The sequence below is a fragment of the Anastrepha ludens genome, chromosome 6 (assembly GCF_028408465.1).
Source record: "Anastrepha ludens isolate Willacy chromosome 6, idAnaLude1.1, whole genome shotgun sequence".
NCBI lineage: Eukaryota > Metazoa > Arthropoda > Insecta > Diptera > Tephritidae > Anastrepha > Anastrepha ludens.
This window is the reverse complement of record NC_071502.1, coordinates 36,366,089-36,378,559: the sequence shown is the minus strand read 5'-3', so window position 1 is coordinate 36,378,559 and position 12,471 is coordinate 36,366,089. Positions and strand designations below refer to the sequence as shown.

At 35.4% G+C, this 12,471-nt stretch overlaps 1 protein-coding gene and 1 long non-coding RNA gene across 2 annotated transcripts; one reads left to right on the top strand and one right to left on the bottom strand.

Moving 5' to 3' along the window:
- Positions 1-297: 297 nt before the first annotated feature.
- On the top strand, positions 298-2,736 carry LOC128866937 (E3 SUMO-protein ligase ZBED1-like). Its single transcript, XM_054107991.1, has 4 exons — positions 298-410; positions 504-566; positions 761-2,358; positions 2,413-2,736. Exons 1-4 carry the CDS (start codon positions 350-352, stop codon positions 2,599-2,601), a joined length of 1,911 nt encoding a protein of 636 aa, XP_053963966.1. The 5' UTR covers positions 298-349; the 3' UTR covers positions 2,602-2,736.
- A 1,140-nt stretch (positions 2,737-3,876) lies between these two features.
- On the bottom strand, positions 3,877-5,727 carry LOC128866936 (uncharacterized). Its single transcript, XR_008454972.1, has 3 exons — positions 5,462-5,727; positions 5,102-5,402; positions 3,877-4,493 (listed from the first exon to the last, which is right to left on the bottom strand). It is a non-coding gene; the product is annotated as an uncharacterized LOC128866936 (long non-coding RNA).
- Positions 5,728-12,471: the final 6,744 nt, after the last annotated feature.

Sequence of the window (12,471 nt, the reverse complement as noted above, 5' to 3'; positions counted from 1 at the left end):
TAATAAGCCGGCCAATTTTGATTATTTCTGTAATTTTATCAACATTTTCGACGACAGATCTGCCTGTGCAAGATACATCTTTAATATTAAAAATGTCTGAACGGAATTGACAAAACCAAAATTGCTCGTAATTAGCATTTACAGTATCGACACCATAAACATCGTTCCCAATTTCGGCGGTCTGGTTTGCATTTTCGCCTTTATCAAAGAAAAACTGTAAAATTATCCGAATTTTCTCTCTGTTGACTTCCATGCTTAGCACCCTGCAATAGAGCTGGGCGGAATATCGATGTTATATCGATGTATCGATGTTTCAATTTGAAAATGAAACATCGATGTTCGTAAACCGATGTTCGATGTTTTCGCAAATTTTGTACCATCACTTAGTAATTGCACGTGGAACGAAAGTGGTAAGTAAGAAACTTTTATGCATTAAAAAACTTTTCTACATTAAAAAAACTGATTAAGTATACCATTTTAATATGAAAATTATTAAATTTTAGGCTTTTGGTGTTGGCAGGCAGTGATTGAAATGGAGCGGTTTGTAGAAAGTTCTAGTGGCAAAGGTAAGATTATCGTTTTATGTATGTAGCTGAGTGCGTATTGTTAATACAAAATATCTACACCTAGACGTCGCTTTGAGTCGTACTTTTTGGGAACGTATACCCAACGCAAAGTGATGACTAGGTGTATAAGAGTACTTGTACATACATACATATATATAATACTACAAATTATTTTTTGTTTTTTTTTTTTGCAGTTTCAAAGACGAGCTCAAAGGAGGTGGAAGAAGAAAACCCAGCAAAAAGAACAAGGTACGGTCAGTCAGCTGTATGGCAATTTTTTAACAAATCAAAGGATGGCAGTTCAGCTAAATGCATTCAGTGTGGAAAAACATATATAACATGTGGCAATACCACTAATTTGGCTGGACACCTGAAACGGATGCATGCAGGATTAACTGTTAGCGAGCTTCCGAAATCTTCAGGGTCTATTTTGTCCTTCATTGAAAAAAAATACGAAGCATCTTCCGCTAGGAAAAAGAGTCTTGATAGCTCACTAATGCACTATATATGCTCCGACATGCGACCGTTCTCAGTTGTTGAAAACAAAGGATTTCGTAATTTTGTCAGTACATTGGATCCTCGCTACGAGCTGCCTTCTCGTAACAAATTGAGAAACACATGCATGCAAGACTTTTACACAAATATGAAAGACAAATTACACTGTATTCTGGACCGAGTGGACTATTGCGCTATAACAACAGATTGCTGGACGTCACGGGCTAACGAAAGTTATATGACAGTCACTTGCCATTTCATCAATGACAACTTTGAGCTAAAAGCAGCTGTTTTGTCAACCAAAAATCTCATTGACGAAACCAACCACACGTCGCAAAATATTGCAAATTCTTTGCGCGAAGTCCTTGTGGAATGGCAAGTTATTGACAAAGTCAGCGCAATTGTTACAGACAACGCGAGGAACGTTGTAAAAGCATGTGAGATTCTACAAAAGCGAAACGTGCCTTGCTTTGCTCATTGCATTAATTTAATTGTCCAAAGCTGTTTTTCCCTTGAAAATATTAAGACAATTATGGGAAAGTGCAAAAGCATAGTTTCGTTTTTCAAGAGCAGCTCAATAGCGTATGCAAAATTTAAGCAAGCCCAGGAACCAATGAAGCCATATAGTCTAAAACAGGAGTGCCCTACAAGGTGGAATAGTGCTTTCTACATGATTGAGCGCATTTTGGCCACAAAGTCAGCTATTGCTAAAGTCCTGTTAGATACTCCGAAAGCAATACTACCTCTATCAGTTGATGAGCTATCTGTTCTGGAAGATTTAAAGCAGGTTCTTTCACTATTCGAGGATGCGACGGTACAAACATCATCCAGCTCTAATGTAACAGTTTCGCTAATTATACCATTGGTTAGCGGACTTTTACATAATTTGAGTGAAATCAAAGATCGACTAGAAACTGATGATGGCCGTAACGTATGCAACTTGCTAATGGAAGGCATACGGCAAAGACTACTGCCATATGAAAAAAGAACTGTGACTCGTTTGTCGACATTACTGGATCCGCGTTTTAAAAAGGAGGGTTTTTTTTCAAATACAAACTCTATAGAAGCCGAAAAATTTTTAGAAAATGAACTTTCGCCACTTTACAAAGAAAATCACCCTCCAAATATATCTAGCCTGCCAACACCACTATGCGATAAAACTCCACTTCTTAATTTTTTGGAAAAAAACAAAACTCAAAAAATTCGTAATTCCCGAGTTGATTCGATTTTGACCCTTCGTCAATACTTCAACATGGAAAATATAAACTCTAGTTTAAACCCTTTAGACTACTGGAAGGTAATTCATGCTATATAAAATCTAGCATTATAATTAATACTAAACTTTTTTCAGATCTCGACTGATGAGCCATTGAAGATGAGCTCAAAAAAATATCTCTGCGTACCGGCTACGTCAACTGAAAGTGAGCGTATGTTCAGCAAAGCAGGTTTAATAGTGAGTGAAAAACGAAGTTCACTAAAGCCAAAAAATGTGGATATGCTGGTTTTCCTAAATAAAAATGAATGGATCTCAAACAACTGATAAGTTGAGTCATTATATTTTCATAATTTAATTTGTTTGAAAAACTCACAAAACTGTTATGTTAAGTTATCATTATATTTTGGATATTTCATTTGTTTTTAAAAGCTTTAAATAGTGTTAAGTTAAGTAATAATATTTTCGTAATCTAATTTGTTTTGAAAAAATCAAAATACTGTTAATTTAAGTTTGTTTGAAAAACATTATTTTGTTATTTTTTTATATATATGTTGAATAATGAAGTCAATATTAAATAAATGAAAAAAAAAAAAATTCTTTTACTAACTTCGATGTTTAATCGATTAATCGATGTTTTCAAATAAAAAACATCGAAACATCGATGTGGACAAACATCGATCTTTTGCCAGCTCTACCCTGCAACTCACAACTGAATGGAACAAACAAAAAATAGCAAACGATTTTTTTTAGTGTGAAATGTCACTTTGACAACGAGCACAAACTTCAAATTGTTTGATCGATACTTTACGAGGTATCGATCCCTACAACCATCTACCGAAAAGATAATGGATTTCTAATTTCCGAACTTAAAAATAAAGGGTGATCAGATCGGAGGTGCTTTTTCCAATAAGGAGTTTTGGACATTTCACGCCTGTCATACATACTTTTTTTCAGTATCCATTGTATCGCAAAAATCCACGCTCTGTGAAAAGTGTTCAACGCGCGCTCAAGCAAACAATGGTGTACAGCGATGAGACCCATTTTTAGCGAATGGCGTACGCTATCGCGCCATAATAAACGACCTTTTGATGCCGGTATTAAATTCCATGATCTTCACAACATTTGATTTTGACAAGACGGCGCTACTCCTCATAGAACCCGTGAAACAATGAATTTACGGCTGCATCGCTTCGGTGAGGAATTTATCTATGGTCTCGGGCCAGTGGATTGGCCACTAAGATCGTGTGATATCACACCTTTGGACTTTTATTCGGCCGTCGTAGCCGAATGGGTAGGTGCGTAGCTACCATTCGGAAGTGTGTAGGTCCGATTTTATGTGCACGAAACCACACAATTTTAGAAACAATTTTTCTAATAACGGGCGCTCCTCGGCAGGCAATTACAAACCTCCGAGTGTATTTCTGCCATTTTAAGCCGTTCGAAGTCGGCTTAAAATTGTGGGTCCCTCCATTTGGGAAACAGCATCTAGACGCACAGGGACGGCCGAAGTACGGCGCAGTTGTGGCCACAATTTGAAAGGGACTATCTATAAAAAAATAAATGTCATGAATTGTTCTACACAAAAATAATAAAGATCAATGCGAGTTTTCATTGTTTTATTTCAATAAAAAATCCGATACCTCTCAATTGATTAGTCTTTATTAATGATAGAGTAACTAAAGTGAATATCAATAACCGGAGTCTAAGGTTTAAGAAAAAACTTAATTTACATACATACATATATTTTTGGTTACATTATTTAAGCACATTTTATAGAGAAGTAGTCTTTTCTTACATTTTATTATACTGAAATTTAATGGGCTATAAAACTGTATACGTAGGTATTTTTAAAAAATGCTAATTGACTAGAAAATTTTGGTGCCAAGTTTTAGACTTTAGAATTTCAATTTAAAAGGTTTTTACATATTATATAATGAACTATATTAGCACGAAACATATTACGAATATTGGAAGCATATAGTGACTTAATTATGACTAAATTAATTATATAGTGACTCAATTATGTGACTTAAAACTAGTATTTTTAAGAAAGGATCTGAATTTATCTTAAAATTTTAACATTTTAAATTTCATTTAGGTTTCGGCCCAGAAGATAATTCATGTTACATCAAGCATACATTTTTTTTATATTATTTATATAATTATTAATATCAGTGGTGTGACTACCGGCGGCTGTGATGGGGATCCATAATCACCTATAAGAAAAAATAAGTTAGATGTTCCATATTTTCCAGTGAGTTCACTTAATATAGGGTTACTCAATAGGTGCGCTTCAACTTTTTTCCGATAGGGAGGGCGAACGACGCAATATTTTTTATTTTTCGCTTGTCATTTGTAAACTTCATTAGTATACATTTCATCATGGAACGCTACACACTTGAGCAACGATTGCAAATCGTGCAAATTTTTTATGAAAATAATCGTTCTGTTGCTGCTACTTTAAGAGCATTACGGCCATTTTACGGTCTATTTAACAAGCCGTCCCGTTTTGGGGTTATGTGAAGTCATTGGTCTACAGTAACAAGCCGGCGACGATTTGTGAGCTCAAAGCCAATATTGAACGCGAAATTGCTGGAATTTCGGCCGATTTATGCAAAAGAGTGGTCGAAAATTGGGTTCAACGATTGGACTTCGTAAAACGTGCACGCGGTGGTCATGCAAAAGAAATCGAATTTCATACTTAAATGTATATGTTCAAACTCAATAATAAAAAAAAAAATAGTTAAAAAAGTCAAACCCTTTGTGTTTTATTCAAAAAAAGTTCAAAAGTTGAAGCGCTCTTACTGAAAAACCCTATACTTACCTTTATATTATCTAGATAGTTTGCCTCCCTGCTAATATCTCTCCACAATGTAAACTTTAGCATCGCTTGCATTCCACACATGAGAGGCATGGCTATTTCCAGGATACCGAGCACCGACATATCTGCTTCTGGTGGTCGAAAAACTGTTTAACCCGCCCAACTCCGCGCACCTCTTTCAGTACGCCTTGATTCGCGGGGCGTCATAAGCATCATGAGCTAAAACACAAATTTTCTTAGACGAGCTTTTGAATGCGTCTTTCTTGAAAGTACACTGAGGTTGAGACGAACATTTTTCAAAAATCTTTGAACATCCAAACCATTAAACATTAATACGTCAGTAAAATTAATTAAACAACTTACATTTATCTTTTAATTGAATGGCGTAGAAGCTTCTCGTAAGTCTCATTGCATATTCCTACAATTGTTGGCTGAAGCATGTTCTTCCATCTGGCACAAAAGTGCAGCGGTTGCAGAACCGATCTTATTGTTATTAATTTCCAAAAAAATTCGTTACACATTTTTAATAAATGCTGGTTTTAATCTCGCTTCCCACTTGCAACATCACTTGTGTAGGCTTTAATTTCTGTCAAAACAGCTGATTAAGGACTTCGAACAGAGAACGTAATTTAACGTTCTCTGCTTCGAATTACTTGTTTGTGGTTGGCAACGCGGTAGAGAATTACGAACGGATTACAGCAAGGCGAATTGAACCAGGGAGACGAATTCGGTATGTCACAAAGTTAATAGAATACAAGCAAGGTGGATTTATTAAGGTGACAGCATTCACCCAGCCGAATTTTTCGCCGTAGGTATGGCTTACGTCAAAATGATATGCTTTGTTTGTATGTATTGGTATGTTTACATTCGTATGTTTACATTTGACTACTGATTTTGACGTGATGCTTGCACCAAACGCAACAACAAATACATGTAGGGTTTTACTTATATGTGTTTGCTTTCACCTGTAATAAATTCGCCTTGAATACAAGGCAGCGTCTTTCTAAAGCTCCGAGTATATACAAACAAAAACAAGGGAAATTACTGTTTTACGAAGAGGGAGAGCAAGCGAAAGCAATGGAAACAACCAAACACAAGAAACTATACGCACACGCAGATACATTCTAGCCACGGCATCTTCCGCATAAATACACAAAAAATTGCATTTGGAGGGTTTATATTCATTTGTGCTTTAACAATTTCACACGCGGCATTCGTTTGCATTAGTTTGTTTAGTTTTAATCTCACAAAACATAATATTACGAAACCATTCACTGAATTTTCACATACTTAACACAGAGTTGTCGAAAAGTAAAGTAGCTATTCTTTAATGGCGCCACCTTCAGTACCCAATTCGCCTTGAGTGAACTAGTGGCGAAGAGAGGAAACCTAAAGTAGACTTCTATCTGATGTTTAAAATTGTACTGTATTTATTGTTAAAAAAATAACGGGTTCTCAGTACCTGCTACTTTAAATTATTTATAACTGCACTCTTTTCTCACTGATTTAAGATTCTTTGACTATTCTATAAAGCGGAAGCTTTAAGATTTCGTATTTTCGATTGCACGCATTTAGTGTTTTCTTTAGTTAGTTTTGAGTTGCAATCGATGAAACTCTTAAATTTTACATCTTATACATTTTCCCAGCTTTGAAGACTATTTGATACTAATTTTCTTTAAAAAATATTGTAAAGGCTATAAAGTTAAAAGTTATAGGCTTAGGTAGTTGTATGTAGTAGGTATACATATGTATGTGTCGAAAATGTACGAGTATACACTCTGGAACTAGTATATGCTCGCTATATCTTGTAAATGTGATGAAATTTGTGGTAGTTCTCTGTTTAAAAAATTATAAAAAAATCCATAATTAACATTACTTAATGACTAGCCTAAGCGGTGCACCATGAATGTTGTCTGAGTTCCTGGATACAGAGGCATCCCTGGTAATTGCATCGCGGATGAGCTGGCTAGGAGGTAAACTGATTTTCAAGTCAGGCAATTCTGTCTTCAGCCAAGCTCTGGATCAGATCGGTCTAAATCACGCAAGAAAACAATAGATGAGTCAAGGAGCTCATGAGAAAAAACAAATATGTAAATTGTAGGTCGCAGCGACTGATTTGAGGAGTTGAATGGTCTGGTTCTTGGGTAAAAAAGTCATTAATTATACAATGCAACAAAATGAAGAAAATTTTTATTCCCGGGGTTTCATGAAATGTTTCTAATAGGTTATGGAAAATGATACGCCACGCGTTTTACCAAATAAAGGGTTTTCCAATAAGAGAAATGGGTTTTCCAATCAAAGAAAAATGCAATTTTTTAATATAAATGATCGGATGTTTATTTCATTATAAAGAGGACGGTAGGCCGTTAATAGTGGAAAACAACATCAGGCAAATGACCTCCACGACCACGTTTACAGGACAACATCCTTTTCATGAAATTTTCCATAACCCATTGCAAAGTGGCTGCCCTATGTCCTCGATAACCTCACGAACTCCATCTTTGAGGTCTTGAATCGACCTTGGGCTGTTGGCGTAGACCTTCTCTTTCACATGGCCCCAAAGAAAAAAGTCACAAGATGTTAAATCATAAGATCTCGGTGGCCAATTGTGATCACCAATTCGAGAGAAAACACGGTCCGGAAACTTTTCCCATAAAAGATCAATGGTTTCGTTGCTTGTGTGGCACGTAGCGCCGCCTTGTTGAAAATAAACGTTGTCCAGATCAATACCAACCAATTCCGGCCATAAAAAATCGTTATTCATCTCTTCATAGCGCAATCCATTCATTCATAACACCTATATTCTATTAGTAATTCTTTTCATTTTATGGTACTTTAAAGTTTACAATTCTCATTTTATATGGAATTTTTAAATATTATGGCAAAAAGCATATATTATGTATATCATCTAAGACTATTTAAATATTTGTAAGTCTTATTTTGCAATGTTGATACCATGCGAATATATTCGATAAATCTTTACCTAAGGTGACTTGTACCCAGTGAGGAGGAACTCGGTGCAGATAGACGTTTACTCTAGTCATTAACTTGCTCTAGACAGAGCAAATACCACAAATACTCTACCACAAATTTCTAAAAAGACAACACAAAAATCTTTAACTGTTATGTTACCAAAACATAAAGCTATTTACAGTCGTGCATATGTACCTACATATACACATACACATGCACCTAACTAAATTTAATTTAGGGAGCTGCTTCTGTTATTGTATTAACTGTGTGTGTCTGAGCACGTCACGTGTGTATGTGTGCATAGGTATGTGGACAAAGTTAAGAAGCGCTGGTGCCGAAAAATGTTTTAGTCGGAATTTTCAGCCAATTAAAGAATTATTTCGAACTTACCTTGAAAACTTTTGCTGAATTACACGCATTTTATACTCAATATACATACATACATACATACATACACGAATTGAGATTGCTTTGAAATTTTTTATTTGAGAATAATTTGAAACAAAAGCCCTTTTTGCTAAATTCGCTAGTTTAGAAACCATTTGATACTTCAAAGATTATTTTATAAATTTACATAAATATTTCACAAACTGCATTTATACAATACATACATACATACATATGTATATATTCTACATTCAACATTATGCATAGAAAGCACGATTGTTATTTGGGCTATAATAATTGCGGTATTGTTACTTTTTATAAAATGGCGTCATATTCTGTCACAAAAATTCTGCAACACCACAAATAGGAGGAGGAGCTCGGGTGTGTGCGCCAATTATATGTATTTTACAGTAGAAACTCGATTCTTGCACACGTCGATACTTGCGACACAATTTTGTTTTTCATTGCGTACTCAGTACTTGCGACATTAGAAAATGTTTAGCTCGATACTTGCAACATTTTTTGTTTTGTCTTTCTCTTTCACGTTGTATTTTTGAGATTAAAGCTAGGAGATGTACTGTCGATGTCATTCTGGTAATCACATTTATTTAATAGAATCAACTGAAATGAATTTAGGGGAAGTACCGTCTAATTCATTTGCTTAAGGCATTAGCAACAATATTTCGTATTAAAAAAAAAAAATAAACAGTCCATAAAGAAGATTTGAATTTGGTTTAAATGAAAGGAAAAAGATTTCTGAGTTTCCGAAAATGGAAAACGACTTGTTCAATTGGGATGCGGACCAAAAACGTATAAGTGATTTGCTAAAAGAGAAATCACAATTATTACATTCCATCCTAGCCCTGGTTGGGTTGCAAACCTTAAAAAGAGGTGAAAAATGCAATTTGCTGTTTAGGTCATCGTTTCAAAACCTTTTTGAAAAAGCGTCTAACAGAGATTGCGACGATAACATTCCTGTGTCGGAATTACGATTACGATATAACTTTGCTTCGGAAAGTATAAACATTACAGTAAGTCTCTTAATCTGAAATCGAGCAATAGATTGTTGAATCTCATACGGAGCCCACAGCTTTAAATGAAGAATACTGTGATGAAGACGACGAAACATTCGGTGATGGAACTAACGACGCGATGTTAAATACGAATAAAATTACATCGGAGGAGGCAATATGAGCTTTCAATATAAGCTTGGATTGAGCAGAGTGAAACAATGCTTGCTTGAATGATGTTATCGAAATGAAAATCGAAAATTTCTCAAATTTAAAATGAAACTTATCGCTTTAAAGTGTATTTAATCAATATAATAAGAACAAATAAACTTGGATTGCTAACAAAAAACTATTTTAATTTGTATGAATCGAAACTCTTGAAGACAGGCCAAATCAATCGATCACTGCGCCTTATGTATGCAAAACGTCTATAGATAAAAGACGGGGTCTAAACTTGTGCATAGTCCTCTAATATTCTCCGCGCAAATCCCATTTTACAATCACAAAATGGAAAAGCTACAGAGAGCAGTATCTAAGCGCGGCCTTTTACTCCAATCCTGTCTCCTTAGACTCTATTAGATCTTCTCCCCATAGACATCTATGACGAATTTCAAGCTATTGCAACGCAGTTAGTCTAAATGCATGCCTGCTCTAGAAAGATTTCAGATTTGGGCATTCGAAAATTCGCGGAACCTTTTCGGGAACAGATAGGGAGCTGTATTAAACTGCTTCACAATTCTGTTTTGAAAAAGAAAGATGTGAAAGGGATAACGTTAAGGACCTGGGACTAGGTTCAGTGGCTATTTTCACTAACGACTTAAGACTGGATAATAAAGTCGGGAGTGACATCCACTCAAAAGTGCGCCAGCTGAAATTACGTCTACGGCTACTTGACTACTGCGGCGTTTTGCAAGCTGTGTTAACAAATATAAAGAAGTTGCTTTGGGGGTCAGGAACTTCTCTGTTGCAATACAATCGATCTCTACCTACTTTGACAATCAAGCTGCCATAAAATTTCTACTGTGCAATAATACTTCCTCCAAAGTAGTATTTGAATGCAGAGCTATTCCTAATGCTCAACATAAAGAGAGACATTCTTAATGCCCAGACAACATTCACTGACTAAGCGATGCACCAAGAATGTTGTATGGATTCCTGGATACAAAGGCATTCCTGGTAACTGCAACGCGGATGAACTGGCTAGGAGGTGAACTGATTTGAAATCAGTCAATTCTGTCCAATATGTGGGCATCCCTTTATTTTAAAACAAGCTCTGGATCAGGCCGGTTGTTTACATCACGCATGCCAACAGTAGATGGACAACAGAGCCCACTTGAGAGATAACTAGACAGGTTTCGTCTAGAAGGAATAAACACAGAACTAGGAACTAGGTCCCTCATCAATCTAGGCCGGCCTTCCATTAATACGGTGGCTAGTATCATATAATCATCGGGCATTGCATATTGGGGAACACATGAGAAACGTACGGGCTTTCCTTCAAATCACTTCTGTCGCAGCTGCAGTAACGAGGAGGAGGTGAAGAGTGTTGAACGCTTCTTTTGCCACTGCCTCGCTCTTGCGAGGTCGCGACATCGGTGTCTAAACTTTTACTTCTTCCAATGTCTGACAGACTTAGAATCCACAGACATCCGATATATTTTAACTTTATTTTGCCGTAACGAAAATTGGAGGGGAGTACTTGAGCCCAATCAAGTGATATCAAAAGAGGCCTCCAGACCTCTACATCCTTAAAGAGAATGGCAACCACCTAACCTAACTTAATCTATTACATATTGATTTATGTAGGTTTAAATGGATTTATTGTTATTATTTTTATTCTTCTTGAATGCAACTTAGTTTTAAAATGTTTTAAAATGTTAAAATGTTTTAAAACTAAGTTGCATTCAAGAAGAATATTTACAAATCGACCAATACGAAATAATTCAGTTACGGACACATATAAGTACGCTGCGTTAAATAACTCTAGCACTAGGACTTGTTAGGAAGATTTGACAATTTATTTTTTTCTACTTTAATTTCAATAATTTTTTGATGAAAATATAGTTGATACTCCTAAATGCAAATCCATATTTCGAACTTTGTTCAAATTTCGAATTTTGTTCAGAAAAATTAGAAAAAAAAATTATAAACATTTCAAGTTTTTTAATCGAAATTTTTAGAAAAATAATGAAGGTCAAGTTTCAAGTTGCTTACAAATCGCGCTGTTTTTTGAAATTTAGTTTTTTATGGAGTTCTTGTCCATTTTTACCATGCAACGAATGCTCAAAAGTTTTTTATATGGAAGAAAAGACCTAATACCGTCAGCAAAAAGAATTATAAAAAGCCTCATGGAACCTGCATGGGCTATAAAACTCGAAATTCTTCTTAAAAGTCTGATTAAAAAGTATAAGATTTTTAAGAAATTTTCTTGACTTTTTGAAAGTTTTGAAATTTGCACAAAGTTTAGAACTTGGATTTATATGGTTTTTGAATGAGAATTAGCAGTATTTTTGTAAAAAAAAAAATAAGAATTAAAAAAAATTTACCAAATTTGCCCATAAGTCTTTGAGCTATAATTATTTAACGCAGTGTATATGAAAAGAGGTCGGATGTCGTAGCCGAATGGTTTGGTGCGTGACTACTATTCGGGAGTGCGTATCTCCGATTATAAACAGTAAATAATAGAAGAAGTTCTTTCGAATAGCGATTGTCCCTCGGCAGGCAATGACAAACCTCCTCAACCATGAAAAAGCTCCTCATAAATACCATTTGCCGCTTGGAGTCGGCTTAAAACTGTAGGTTCGTCCATTTGTGGAACAACATCAAGACGCACACCACAAATAGGAGGAGGAGCTCGACCAAACACCTAACAGAAGTGTATGCGCCAATTATTTATTTACATATTTATTATATAAATCGAGGCTCTGGTATTGTTGGATTGACTCCCTTATCTAAACATTCATTTACACACAAATCTGCTTAATAATTGATAATCCCTTTATA